Below are 15,815 nucleotides of genomic sequence, written 5' to 3'. Positions count from 1 at the left end.
TCATTGATAACTACAATATTTTGTAAACTATACTGAATGTATGACTAATGCTGGGAATAGTCAACTCTAAAAACTTAATAATTACATATTTGCCACAACAATTTGCAATGTTCATCATTTCGAGCCCTGCAACGTCGACCATCAATCATTCCTGTAGAAATATGTCACACCAGGAGCTGGTTTGAGGTTTTTTGAGCCCAAACGTTCAATGAAATTGAAGAGTTGACAATTCAACGAGGAGGAATTGAAATTAAATGATTGACAATCTTTCTCAGCGAAGCACTTCATGCCGCATTGTGCGACATGTTTAACATGAAATTCTTTAAAATCAAAACCCTCGAGCTTGTGATTCTCAACACGAGTTGTAGACATGCCAACGCAAGCTGAAGAGAAAATAACAGAACTTGCATTTAGCCTGCATGATTGGGGTATAATATTCCCATCGATCATATATCATCAAAAATTTCATGAAAAATAAAATATCAGTTGTACATTATGATATTAGTAAAATGGATTAACTACACAAACATGATAACTTAGTACATACCAGCCCGAGAAGATGATGCAACACTTGCTAAAAATAAAAAGCGAAATATTTAAATTTTTTTGGGATCAACAGTGGAAAAAACAATATTGTGATCGACTGCTCCTGAAAGGATTGAGTTGACCTATACATTAAAAAAACAGGTATATAAAGAAAATATATTTACACATGTTCTTACCTTTACCATGTGAAGTTGCGCTCGTTGGAAGATGACTCAAAGATGAAGTTGCTACGAGAAAAATTAAAGATGTTTAGTTCTTATAAGAGATCTTATAGTTGATTTATTGTTCATGAAAGGATTAAACTATACAATCACGAGATATAAAGAATGTATTTACACATGTTCTTACCTTTACCATGTGAAGTTGGCCTCTTTGGAAGATTACTCAAAGAAGAAGTTTCTACGAAGGAAATTGAAGATGTTTAGTTCTTATAAGAGATCTTATAGTTGATTTATTGTTCATGAAAGGATTAAACTATACAATCACGAGATGTAAAGAATATATTTACACATGTTCTTACCTTTACCATGTGAAGTTGTGCTCGTTGGAAGATGACTCAAAGAAGAAGTTGCTACGAAGGAAATTGAAGATGTTTAGTTCTTATAAGATATCTTATAGTTGATTTAGTGTTTATGCATTAAATAGGCCTATTAAAGGTCTAAACTCACCTTTTTCATCGACTTTTTCGTGGTTAAAAGTAACTTTACAAACAAAATATTCTTCCTCAGTGCAAGGCCGACGTTCCAGAGTTGTTCCTTGGACAACGACACATGTTTCATTACGATCATTCGTATTTTTTCCATTGTTATTCATCAGAGTTGTGGCAAACGAAGCATTAGTTCCATCAACAAATCTAGCGGTATTGTTGCTAGTGATTAGACCTGTCCAATACTTCCTGGCGCCCCACGCTTCTCCAACCGTTTCTGTTAATTTGACAACTTTATCGAAGTCAATTTGATCTTGAAAGCTGCCTAAGGTACCTTTGAGACTGCTGAATGTGTTCGAGCAGTAAAATTGTGCTTGTGATTGGTTTAATCGATTCTTGACTGCAACGTATTTGAAGCTTGAAGTGTCTGAAAACAGATGAGACAAATGAATAATATACACAGCATTATATATTCGGAAAGCTGAAATATATTATCAAAGTCTTAAGGCCGGCGCACACTAGAGCTATGTGCTTAGCAAAAAGTCATTCGTGGCCATCGGCGTAAGCCAGTTGCTCTCGTGTGCGGGCGACTTTTCCGGCGACTTTTGGCACGAATGACGAAAGTCACTGGAAAAGTCGCTCGCACACGAGAGCAACTAGCTTACACCAATGGCCACGAATGACTTTTGGCTAAGCACATAGCTCTAGTGTGCGCCGGCCTTTAGAACAGAAAAGCCTTTTAGTTACCTTCTTTTTCCGTTCTGCAACAAAGAGAGTAAATAACACTGCCGAAATACATGTACAGTTGTTTCGCCGAAACTTTCGAGATGAATCCAGAATACCAACGACCATCATGAAGTTGATAACTATAGGACCAGGCGTCAGACCACAGACGATCTGGATTATCGTCATGAAAAGCAGACGAGTTTCCGTTTGCACACTCCCATGACTGGACAACATTGCTGTCGTTCCTCTTCATTTTGACAAGGAAAGTGTTATCCGTTATTTTTGTCACATTCCAATTAGCATCACATAAAGTAATTTCTTTGCTATCCATGCGTCCAAATGTTAAACGCTCGCACTCATCCAGTTCATTCCTGCAGTTCTCAATGCACAAATTTACTAGGAGTACTTTCCCAGAAAGGAAAAAATATAGTTTAAAATTATGTATTATAAAAGTTAACCTCAAAGCATTTAAAATATTACAATGGTGGTTTCCGAGAGGAATACTCATGCAACACGATTGTAATAATTATAGTGACATATATAAAAAGGCGTTATAATGTCATGCAGTAATATGTATATATAAATATTGTAATTATGAGTTCTCAACACAAAAAATATTTTGCAGGTTCAAGCCTACATGCATAGAAGTAAAAATTTCAAACTTTTACTTTTCATTCAGTTTTAAATTTCACGTTTGTATATTAACGCAATTATTCAAGTAACATGAAGATTTATTACACCAACTGAAGATAAAAGACAAAATTTAATCTACTCACATCCACCCTGTCCTTGCGCTGGTTCAAACCAAACTCCAATAAAAACGATCAACACAAAACCAAACAACATTTTCACTCAAAACAAGAACTTTGGTCCAAAATATTCAATTTCTCAAATCGATCTGCGTTCTTGCCGCAGTCTGCGTGGGTGTAGATATAGGTATGGGGCTGCGTTCACGAATAAATCTTTCTTATAATTATATTGTCATGGATATATCACATAAAAGGCGGCTAAATGTCTGCGTTTATACACTGGAGGTGTTTATGTCACATATGAATGCCTGGTAGGCCAGTGGCGGATTTACGGGTGTGCAGAATAAATATTAGCTACCGAGTTTAATTTTAAACTCAAAACACCTTAATAGAATATTTTTACAATAAAATCTGTCAATGCGGTTCCTATTTTAAACCTTAGCAATTTCTTCTGCACACCCCTAGATCCGCCACTGTGGAAGCGATAGAAATCAGCTTTAAAATCGTTCTGTGTACCTCAGTCGTAATCGTATTCGGGTTAAAATAAAAATAGATTATCTATAATATACCTAAATTATCTCATTTACTTATCTTCATTCAAATTAAAAACTTAACTAAACTCATCAAAGGAAAGCGACCCACTTAAACATAAAATTAGTTGCGTCTTCATGCAAAACATTTTGTTATACATCCTCAAATTTCGTGCATGAATGTAACTCTTTTTGATCCAAGTCCCCCACCCTTGCCTTGGACTTCGCGCACGAACTGAAGACAACTTAAAACTTTTATGTCAATACTCCGGGTGTTTCGTGACTTTCGTTATTGGAAATGAAAATATATTTTAATATCTCGGTACTTTAGCCTTGTCAGAAGAAGCAACCTGCTGAAAGCCAAAACACACCAGTAATTGAGTTATTTGAGTATTCTATTTCTTTCTCGAAACTAATTTATTAAGTTAAACAAGCAGGAACAAGGAATCAGCAGATGTTTTGTACAAATCCCGTGCAAGATAAACTATAAACAACAAAATATATGAACTAAGAGGCCAACTAAGAGGCTCGCGTAGAAAAGCAATTCTCCTTAACATTAACAACTGTCCAGTTATTCTTATGCGACCGATGACAAATATTTCTGGTCGCTCACGCATTTCACGAAAACTATGCGCGAAGGCTTTACGATTCAGCTAGCCTGCGTGCAGACGCTATATATAGTAATAATTTCCGGCTTTCGTGCAGACGGGCGCCAACATTCGGGCTACGAATATTTGAATAATTTGTACCGTTTTTTTAACGTCTATGTTACGTAGGCTATGATTCAGCTGGCTTGGTCATAGTTTACTGGATGTATACACGCATTTAATAAAATTTAAACGTTAAAACAAATTAGACAGTGAAGAGTCAATATATCGCAGAGTTAACATACTGGGTCACCCCCAAGGTCTGTTTTGTAACAACAGGATTGTCAATTTAACCTTAAGTTTGTATTTCATTAACTAATGGCCAAAGACATGCAGTCAAAGACAGACATAGTCTTGTAAAAACATGTTCTAGAAAACAAGCTGAAATCACTTGCTAAACTAGACTTGTTCTATCATTCTACTCTGTTTATGTATATTCAAACTTGTGCAAGATGAAGACAATACGAAATCTCCTAAGTATAATCTCCTTTGTTTTTGAACTGCACAAAAGAGTTTAGTTCCCTGTAGGAATCACAAAAATCTAATAAACTAAGTTCATAAGTTTTATGAACGGTAAAGCTGTCTCAAAGTTAATATAGTTCTTAATATACCCTGTTCTATCCCCTATGGATTTGACATTTACCTTTTAAATACCACTGATATCCCTACTGATATCGTAAACGATCATGCACATCGACAGAATTTTGTAAACAATACTGAATGTGACTAATGCTAAGAATGGTCAACTCTAAAAACTTAATAGTTACATATTTGCCACAACAAATTTGCAATGTTTTTCATTACGAGGCTTGCAACGTTCCTCCATCAATCATTCATGTAGAAATACTTCACACCAGGAGCTGGTTTGAGGTTTTTTGAGCCCAAACGTTCAGTTGAATTATTGAGTTCACAACTCAACGAGGAGGGAATGAAATTAAATGATTGACACTCTTTCTCATCGAAGCATTTCATGCCGCATTGTGCAATATTTTTGACGCGAAATTGAGAAAAAACAGAACCCTCGAGCTTGTGATTCTCAACACGAGCTGTAGACATGCCAACGCAAGCTGAAGAGAAAATAACAGAACTTCTGTTTAGCCTGGATTGGCGTTTATATTCCCATCGATCATATATCAACGAAAATCTCATGAAAAAATAAATATCAGTGGAACATTATAGTATTAGTAAAATGGATTAATTACACAGACATGATAACTTAGTACATACCAGCCTGAGAAGATGATGCAACACTTGCTGAAAAAAAAAAGTTTAAATTTTTCTCGGATCGACAATGGAAAAAACAATATTGTGATTGACTGCTCTTGAAGGATTGAGTTGACCTTCAATCCACGAGGTAAAGAAAATATATTTACACATGTTCTTCTTACCTTTACCATGTGAAGTTGTGCTCGTTGGAAGATGACTCAAAGATGAAGTTACTACGAGGAAAATAAAGAGGTTTAGTTCTTATAAAAAGTTATTGATGTATGAAATATACATGCGCACATTCCTACCTGTATCGTGTTGAGATGTTTGTGTAGGAAGTTGACTCGACGAACGAGGTGCTGAAAGAAAAACTCGAAAATTTAAAAATTGAATTTTTGCGCCAAAAATGGACAGTGGATATATAGGGACAACTTAGCGAATAAATGAGAGATCCTAATATATAGAGCTGGTTTTATTATTATAATTTATAAACGGGTTTATCCTGCATAATAAAATGAGAAAGAATCAAAAGGTTAGACTTTATGTAATCTTTCACTACGAAAAAATAGCAGCATTTACATTTTACTAAAATGCAATGCGGCAATTTATTGCTGGTGAACAGACTTGAGATCACCCTTGTTTTAATTGTCTTTCTTTAAAGATTGTGACTTGTGAATACACTCTTTTTAAAAAAAATCCACCGCAATGCATGGTGGTAAAATACACGTGAACAATGTTCGTAGTCGTGAATCATATTCATCCTGCAGTACCTGTGTCCTGGGTTGAGGTTTGTGTGGTCAGTTCACTGGACGAAGGAGATGCTGCAGGAAATATTAAAGATGTTTGAGATACTTGATTGTTCTACGACTTGGGATATTTTGAGAATTGCTATTTCTCGATGTCAAACTTTTGACGTCTGAACACAATTCATACCATGGTTATATAAGAATTCAGTTATCGCCTAGTTAGTTTACACATCCTGGACCAGTTGTATAAAAGACTGGTTAACTTTTAACTGTAGTTAAGGATAGAATTGGCCAATCAGAGTTGTGTATTTCTGAGTTAACTAGGATTTAACTATGCAACGTGTAGTTAAAAAGTCTTATACAACCAGCCCCAGTTGTCTTTAGTCTTAAACGACTAACTATTATTCCTCGACAATAAGAGTAAATAATTTTTTGATATTTTCCAATGACAAGAGGTGAAAATATTTTTTCGATTATGACGTTTTCAAATTCATACCCAACTTACCGAACGTCTTTCTGCACCACACTTCTTTTGCCCATCTGTTCTCAACCCAAATCCATTGTGCATTTGATTCAATGTCGTTAACCTTCACATAATCATTTTTCCCATATGTATCGGCTGGTTTCCATGCAGGTTGAGAACTCCCATTATCACAAGAGAGCCCGCAATTTTTCATATCAGCACATTCCCATGAATCATCCGTGACCACGTTATTGTTGAAGGAAGCGAGAATTCCACCAACGACATGCGGGTTATTGGCTTTTATTGTCACACTTCTCGTGTCACCTGGTAAAGTGAAATGTTGAGATCTCCGCCAGTCGTTATTAACACTGCAGCTTTTACCAGTGTCGGTGATTAATATCCCATAGCCGTCAATAGTTATGTTGACTGATATGTCATCCATGGCGATACCTTGAAAAGAAAAAGATCCGTAAAACGTACGTGCAAACATCACGTATGACACCCATGAACATTTCGTCAACGAAAACATCGCCTGCGGTCTGCGCTAGAATTATGACACTTTACAGGTAACCCAGGAAACAAATTCTAAATCTATTTCACTTAATCGTAGCTGACACCAGGATACCTGAGGATAAAAAATGGCGCTTTTTCGGACAAGAAGAAAACTAAAAATGCTTTTGAAAATTATTGTTCGCCAAAACGTGTTCCTGAAAAAATAATATTCCATTCCAAGATGCTTTGCAACACAAAATGAAAATGGCCAAAAGTTCGTTTCTCACCTTTGGCTTTGTCGTGTTCTGATGATGATGTTTCCGTAGGAGAAGAAGAAGTTGCTACGGGGAAAATTAGAGATGTTTAGTTCTTATAAGAGATCTTATAGTTGATTTATTGTTGATGAAAGGATTAAACTATACAACCACGAGATATAAAGAATATATTTAAACCTGTTCTTACCTTTACCATGTGAAGTTGTGCTCGTTGGAAGATGACTCAAAGAAGAAGTTGCTACGAGGAAAATTAAAGATGTTTAGTTCTTATAAGAGATCTTATAGTTGATTTATTGTTGATGAAAGGATTGAACTATACAATCACGAGATATAAAGAATATATTTACACAAGTCATGTTCTTACCTTTACCATTTGAAGTTGTTATCATTGAGAGATGATTCAAAGATGAAGTTACTACGAGGGGTGATTAAAGATGTTTAGTTCTTATTTGATGTATGAAATATACATGCACATATTCCTACCTGTATCGTGTTGAGATGTTTGTGTAGGAAGTTGACTCGACGAGCGAGGTGCTGCAAGAAAAACTAGATAATTAAAAATTGAATTTCTGCGCCAAAAATGGACAATGGATATATAGGGACACCTTAACGGATAAATGAGAGATCCTAATATATACAGCTGGTTTTATTATTATAGTTTATGAACGGTTTATATATCCTGTGAGATAAAATGATAAAGAATAATTTGTAATCCACATATTTCTACCTTTAACGTTTGCAGATGTTTGTGTTCGAGGCTGACTCAACGAAGGAGGTGCTGCAAGAGAAATCGTGGAGTTTGTTAGTTTTATATGTAGTTTGAGCTAAAAAATAACAATAAAAAGTTGTTCTTTCACTGCGAAAAAATAGCAGCATTTTTACATATAACCAGAATGCAATGTGGCAATTTTTCGCGGGTGATCTTAACAGACTTGAGATCACCCTTGTTTTAATTGTCTTTTCTTTAAAGGTTGTAACTTGTGAATACACTCTTTTTAAAAAAACCCCACCGCAATGCATGGTGGTAAAATACATGTGAACAATGTTCGTAGTCGTGAACCATATTCATCCAGTACCTGTGTCCTGGGTTGAAGTTTGTGTGGTCAGTTCACTGGACGAAGGAGGTGCTGCAGGAAATATTAAAGATGTTTGAGATACTTGACTGTTCTACTTAACTGTGTTCGGTGGCTTAACTTGAAATATTTCTCGATGTCAAACCTTTGATTATAGGAATTCAGTTATCGCCTAGTTATTTACACATCAGTTGTCTTTAGTCTTAAACGACTAACTATCATTGCTCGACAATAAGAGTAAATAATTTTTGATTTTTTCCAATGACAAGAGGTGAAAATATTTCTTCGATTATGACGTATTCAAAATTCATACCCAACTTACCAAACGTCTTTCTGCACCACACGTCTGTTGCCTGGCTGTCCTCAACCCAAATCCATTGTGCATGTGATTTAATGTCATTTATTTTATCACCCATAACCTTATACCATATCGTTGTCGCATTATCATTTCTCCCATATGTAACGGCTGGTTTCCATGCAGGTTGAGAACTCCCATTATCACAAGAGAGCCCGCAGTCTTTCATATCAGCACATTCCCATGAATCATCCGTGACCACGTTATTGTTGAAGGAGGCGAGAATTCCACCAACATAGAATGGGTTGTTGGCTTTTATTGTTACATTTCTCGTGTCACCTGGTAAAGTGAAATGTTGAGATATCTTCCAGTGGTTATCAACACTGTAGTTTCTACCAGTGTTTGTGATTAATCTCCCATATTTGTCGATAGTTATGTTGACTGATATGTCATCCATGGCGATACCTTGAAAAGAAAAAGATCCGTAAAACTTATACATACGTGCAAACATCACGTATGACACGCATGAACATTTCGTCAACGAAAACATCGTCTGCGGTCTGCGCTAGAATTATGACACTTAACAGGTAACCCAGGAAACAAATTCTAAATCTATTTCACTTAATCGTAGCCAGCACCAGGATACCTGAGGATAAAAAATGGCGCTTTTTCGGACAAGAAGAAAAAAACTCAAAATGCTTTTGAAAATTGTTATTCGTCAAAATTTGGCCCTGAAAAAATAATATTCCATTCCAAGATGCTTTGCAACACAAAATGAAAATGGCCAAATGTTTGGTTTAATGATTGTGTAAAGGATTCGTTTATATTCTTTTTTAATACGTAATGTAAGCAATGTAAGTTTAAAAGAAGGCGATAAAGTGGACCGTATAGAAACTAATCGCAAGAATGGCCTTCATTTTACTGGTTTAATAAAAATTTAACAAAAAATGGTTGATTTCATCGTTCTTTGGTGGGTTAGACGACAACAGACCTTCATCACAACTGAAAAAGTTTACCTCTATAGCATTCAAATATTATGCAATGGTAGTTTCCCGGCGTGAGAAATACGCAATACGATTACACAATTATAGTGATATATAAAGATTTAAAGCCGGCGTTATAATGTCATGCAGTAATATGTATGTATTAAATGATTGTAATTATGGGTTCTCAACACAAAATATATTTTGCAGGTTGAAACCTATATGCATAGAAGTAAAGATTTTAAACTTTTACTTTGCATTCAGTTTTAAATTTCATGCATATAACTGCAGCGATTATATATTAGGTAACTTGACGATATATTCACACCAACTGAAGATAAAAGACAAAATTTAATCTACTCACCTTTACCAATATATGGTCCTTGTGCTGGTTCAAACCAAACTCCAATAAAAACGATCAACACAAAACCCAACAACATTTTCACTCCAAACAAGAACTTTGGTCAAAAATTTGAATTTCTCGCATCGATCTGCGTTCTTGTCGCGCGTGTTCACAAATAAAATCTTTCTTATATATTGTCATGGATATATCCCATAAAAAGCGACTAAAATGTCTGCGTTTATGCACTCGAGGTGTTTATGTCACATATGAATGCCTGCAGACGACGTAACGGTCAACACACCTGGGATATTGTTGACCAGAAACAGAGTGCGAAGTGCATGCATAAAATAAGACGAGACGTCAGACGTGGTATATTTGAATAGAAACTTGCAGGTGAATTTAAACTGAAAGCATATCTTTAGTACATAAAAGATATACAACAAAACAAGTTCTCCACGGATTTTTATTAAAAGCGTTGCTCATGTATGGACCGATATAAGAATTTAACACATTTTTTTTTAATAAAGCCCTTCCAATACTGCAATAGTTTGATCGATTACTTTAAGTTGATATTTACACTGAAACCAAGTTTAAATTAAAGTGAAACAAAGTTTACATGTACTTGGTCAGTAAATATTGATGACAACGCTAAAACAAGCTAAAACTTAGATTAAACCTTAGTATTCTTAAATTGAGGATCCTCTTTAACAATTGTTTGTTCCGAAGCTGAAATTTTATTGCTTTTTAAGAGTTTAGAACAGTGGAAAAAATGACTATCCGATGGATAGCGCTATCCAGCCTTCGTAGAACCGGCCCCAGCCTGGGTTCTCCATTATAAAAAAATTCGTTTTAAAATAGTGATATATATAGTTGCACTTAGTTATGCTTTATGGGTATAATTGTAATTCCTTCGTCAGTTATATTAACGGGACTTAACGTTGAAGGTTTTTATGAGGAAGGCGAGTGTTTCACAAAAACCCTGATGAGGAAAACTAAACACCAAAACATATAATTTAAAAACACTACCATGCATGCAGGACTTCCACATATTACGAACAATTTGCTTTCAAATCGTGTCCAAACATCCGCGGCTATACGACAAACAATTTTTCTTGGCGGAACATACATAAAGCCTGGTTTTCGGACAAACGTCATAATTCATCGGTGATGGTATTGTCAATGCATAAAATCCTTTGTCTATCGAAGAAAATTATATACTTCATTGATCATCACCATCACCATCGCCGATGAATTACGACATGGCTTAGGTAAGAAAGTTTTCCTGCCTCAAAGCAGGTAAGAGCAACTTTCCATATGCAACTTTCTCATCAAACACATGCAGAAGCGAATAAAACAAGTCTAGAAAAAATGGTCGGGGAAAATATGCTTGAATATTTGCAGGGCTAAATTAATGCACAGGTGCAAATTTTGACTGTTTATTTATTAGTGTACAGAGCGGCAATAAAATCCTTAAAAACATTTTTGACTGCGCAAACATGTACTCGAACAAGAGACAAATTCAATTTTCGAATAAAGTGGCGTCTGGCTTAGCAGAGCAATAACATTTTCATATACAAAAATAAATAAATTGCACCAAAAATGAATATTAAGGCCCGTTTCAAACGTTGAACCTTTCATATGCCGAACCTAATGTTAATGAGCTAAAGTCTTTGTTAATTTGCATTCGATTCGGCACATGAAAAGTTCGACGTCTGAAACAGGCTGAATGATTATCTGACAAGTGATTCATTATCCGTAATGTGAAAACAGGCTTTTATAAGAGGAAACTGAAACACTACGAAATGAAAGAATCTTATTCACACTCAACCTAGTACCCAGGGTAATGGGCAGTGAAACGGAGGTAAAAAGATCCTGGGTACGTGGTTTAATCATACATTCACAATGTGCCATTGAAACTTACAATGTTATATTCATTTCAGTAGATTTTTTCTCGGTGAAATTGACTGATCTAAAATGCTTTGAGAGACCGCCAGATGATATGTGACATACATATGGCTTATTTGAGTTCCAGGCTAGCGTTTTTGGGGAGTTAATATCCTGTAGCCGAATTACTACATTCATTGCATGTGTTTCTAATACTGAGAGACTCTGCTTTTTCCCAAAATCGTAAATTCTTTTCAACTCCTAGTTCACGATTGTACAATTGTCAATGCCAACCGAATGGAAAAGAAGCAATTCCCATAAAAATTATCGCATTTTCACTGACAAATTACTCTGTCTTATCTTCTTAAATGAAAGCCACTTTTAATAGTTAAACTCTCAGAGAATACAAATTTATCTATAAAATAACCTCAATAGAACGATTGCATTTTAGACAAAGTTAGACGAGAATAGGCTCAGCTCACAAAAGCATCCTAACTTCAGAACACTTGCGAAATTTGACTGCAAAATATTGTAAAATACAGCAAAAATATAGTCTTGAAAATTCTGTATATTCACGTATCACAGATTCCGGAGAATTGGTATCAATTTTCGCGCGCACAAGACAGTATTTCCTTATTTCACAATATTTCCCAACTAATAATTTTTTATCGAGTCATTCCTACTTGAAAACCTAGTCCATTATGCAATCGGCCATTACACATTTGATTTCAGGTCGTATCCATCATATATACAGATCAGTGGCCATATCTTGCTTGCGTCATTCACCGGGTCACCATGGAGATTTGCAGTTGAGATCGCGCGGTGGTGATTGCCTTCCAGGGGGGGAGGAAGGGTAAAGCCGGGGGGTGACAGTGCGTATACGGACCGAGGTAATATATACGCGAATATTTCTCGCTGGGAATAATTTAAATATTCGTGTCCTGTTTATTTATTTTCACCTATTGCGCATGCGCTCGAGTTCATCGCAAGATTCAGTCTTCATATTGTTGGCTCGACGCAGCAGACTCTGGTCATTCCAAAACCTCGCCCTCGCATACATGTCCTCCCCTGAAATATAGACAGTGGGATGAATCAAATCTCCGTTCAAAAATCTACAAGGTCAATCCAGAGAACTCAAAATGGAAAAGGAAGCACCCCCTTGAATTAAGACTACCCCCCCCAAAATTTCAAAAATCCATTCCCCCAAAATTTCAAAAATCACCCCCCCCCCAAATTTCAAAAATCCACCCCCCCAATTTCAAAAATCCACCTACCCACCTGTGAGTTCCCCCTCCCCCCCTCCATGATCAAAATCTCAAAACCAGGACAACAAAAAGATACTCTGTACTCACGTATCTGCTGCTCTCTGAAGCAGGTTGACCTTAATCTTCCCAAATATTCCCTTTCAATTTGATTCTCTAATCTTGTTAATGTTTTCCCGCTATAATTTTCATTAAAATCACTCTACAAGAACCACACAGAGAGAACATCAAAATAGTATTCTGAATAGGTCAATGAAATTGTGTCCCAAAAAATTTCAAACAGCCAAAAAAAGTCAATACCTGTACATAATAGGAGACTTTATATTTTGGTGTGATTCTGTGGAGGCGATAAGGCCTGATTGCAAAGAAAATTCACATTTTAGTTTATTTAATAAATGCACTTTGCAGCCCCAATGGTTAAAACTAAGTAGTAATTAAGTACCATAGACAAAAATACCAGAACAGAGAAAAACCTTCTTACCCTGAAATGTTAAAACTGTATGGTGGATCTTGGACCATCAGTGACGTCAGTACGGATATTCCAAGAAATATTAAAATAGGAATCAAATGCATGACCCTCCCAAGGCCACCCTAAACAATTTAACATAATTAGCATCCTGTGATTATTTCATATGATTTTTTGTTTACTGGATTATATATAGATGGGAAAATAGGTGATCCATTGAGCCAATCAGAGCACTGAACATAAGGTACCAAGACGAGGCGACTAGACAGGATCTAGGGTTTTTCAAATCAACGGAGAAAAGAAATAAACATACCTCGTGTGTTTCATATTCTTCTTCCTCCGAATGGCGACGACGCTGTCGTCTCCTGGGATGACGTCTGTGAACAAATACTTGATCTGAAAGGAAAAGTTTAATTATACATAGTTTACATTTAACTGTTCCTGGGTGAAGTGCTACATGCATATTGCATATCACTGCTGCACACAAACATTTTATTGGCAAAAATAATTTTTATATACATTATAGACAAACACTCACTTCCAGCCATTCCACCAAAGAACATATTGAACAAGTCTTCTGGCGTGATATCAGCTGAAATACGAAACACATCAATAAATTGTTCATTCGAAATAAATCGAAGATTCATCATTGGTATATTTCTTAGAATGTCCACTTCAGTTAGAATTCAGAGTTGTTTACCTTCGAAATCATTATGGTTAAAGTGGTTATGGCTATGATTGTGATTCAATGCTGGTGAATCTGGTCCATACAAGTCATACTTCTTTCTTTTTTCAGGATTACTTAAAATTGCAAATGAATTACCAATTGCTGCAAAAGCATAAAATGTTTAATGATATGGATAGGTATTTGCAAAAAACACAGCATTTACAATTCCGCCTTAAATTTGGACATAAAAATACCTTTAAAAGCTTCAGTACTTCCAGGAGCTCTGTTTTTATCCGGATGAAATTGTAATGCTAATTTCTTATATGCCTTTCTTAGGTCTGCATCTTTGGCATCTTTTTCAACGCCAAGAATTTCATAATAGTCTTTTAGTTTATTTATTCTAAAAAAATTACGATAGTCAAAATCACATCAAACTGCTTTTTGTTGCATGTAACCTGTCACACCATTACAAAGCTTCGTCTGAGGACCGAAGAGCTTAAATTCACTGTAAACTGTGATGTTTATTGCTTGTGTTTCTTCTGAGAAACTTTGTACAATGTACCTTTTGACCTCCGCGAGTTGATCCGGAGTATAATCACATTCTTTCGTCTTTTCTTCAGTGTCACATTCCTCAAAGTTATTTTTATTTTTTTCGTTATTCTTATCAGTTTTGTGAGCTGAACCATTGTGAATGTTTTCATCGCCGTTCTCTTTCGAGTCCTTCTTGTTCAGTTCTTGAGCGAAACCTGGAAATTTCACAAAAATACAGATGCTTTATCAATATGCTTGATAACCAAGATGGAAAGATGGACAACTGCTCTGAGATAGCATGTTTGATTCGGGGACAGGAAAATTGCATTTTCCAAAATGTTACCAGTTATGTCTTAAAAATCAAATGTTTCTGCTTTTGCTCTGTTGAAAAATCTTAAACATTTCATTTATAGAATACAACTATAGAATATCAGGTCAATAGGGTTAATGTTAGAGATCTGTGTGAGAAGATTTAAGTAACTTAAAACAAGGCAGCTCTATACAGAACCTAATCACAATTAATCCCAAACTGGATTGTCCTGGGGGGTTCTGTAAAAAGGAGAGGCATGCCTGTCCCTCACACCTCATCCTCTTCAATAATTGTAATATTTTCATTATTTATTTCAATATCAAATATCAAATATCAAATATCAAGTACAATGTATCAAATGATTTAAAACCCACACAACAAAAATAATCGATGAACTGAACACCAAATAGTGCTCATTTGAATCGATCGTTTTCAAGTGAGATAGCCATCATGAAATGGCTTTAGTATGACTAAAATCTCGACCTTAAATCTACCTCGAATTAAAAACATACAAATAAACACTATAAATTTAAATTTCCACATTAAAAAACGAAGAATAGCTTTGAAACAAAGTACACCGGCATAAAACACCCTCAGAAAACACGAGATCTAATCATATACAGCACTTACTTTCGGCTTCTTTTAAAGGAAAAAGCCTTTGGGACTTGTTTAAAAACTTTTTAGCCTTTTCCTTCTCGCCTTTGGCGAGATATCGACGAGCAAATTCAAGACATTTTTTAGCTTCGTCTTTATTGCCCTCCATATTTGTGACTGTCGTCGCATACTCGCATTTCCCATGCATAAATTATCATTTTTAATTTTCTATTTTGAATTTTAAATAACTAGAACCCACTCCAATCGCACCCGGCCCATTGAACTGTTAACAAACATAGAGTTGTATAGAGTTCACTGGTCACACCCCCCTCGCCATTGAACTGACAAGAACTGGAACGTTACCTTCGCTGGCGCACGCCC

General features: G+C 35.7%; 1 protein-coding gene and 1 long non-coding RNA gene across 2 annotated transcripts; both read right to left on the bottom strand.

The window, feature by feature from the left end:
* Positions 1-745: 745 nt before the first annotated feature.
* LOC114528526 lies at positions 746-5,411 on the bottom strand. Its single transcript, XR_003687499.1, has 3 exons — positions 5,359-5,411; positions 1,067-1,117; positions 746-773 (listed from the first exon to the last, which is right to left on the bottom strand). It is a non-coding gene; the product is annotated as an uncharacterized LOC114528526 (long non-coding RNA).
* Positions 5,412-11,942: 6,531 nt separating this feature from the next.
* LOC114528489 (dnaJ homolog subfamily B member 14-like) lies at positions 11,943-15,611 on the bottom strand. The gene is made up of 10 exons (XM_028550138.1): positions 15,471-15,611; positions 14,562-14,745; positions 14,254-14,399; positions 14,033-14,161; positions 13,871-13,924; positions 13,646-13,728; positions 13,348-13,457; positions 13,167-13,221; positions 12,957-13,068; positions 11,943-12,672 (listed from the first exon to the last, which is right to left on the bottom strand). Exons 1-10 carry the CDS (start codon positions 15,601-15,603, stop codon positions 12,560-12,562), a joined length of 1,119 nt encoding a protein of 372 aa, XP_028405939.1. The 5' UTR covers positions 15,604-15,611; the 3' UTR covers positions 11,943-12,559.
* Positions 15,612-15,815: the final 204 nt, after the last annotated feature.

Source organism: Dendronephthya gigantea, unplaced genomic scaffold, assembly GCF_004324835.1.
Source record: "Dendronephthya gigantea isolate DGI-Jeju-01 unplaced genomic scaffold, DenGig_1.0 000050F, whole genome shotgun sequence".
Classification (NCBI taxonomy): domain Eukaryota; kingdom Metazoa; phylum Cnidaria; class Anthozoa; order Malacalcyonacea; family Nephtheidae; genus Dendronephthya; species Dendronephthya gigantea.
This window is presented reverse-complemented; position numbering and strand designations above follow the sequence as displayed.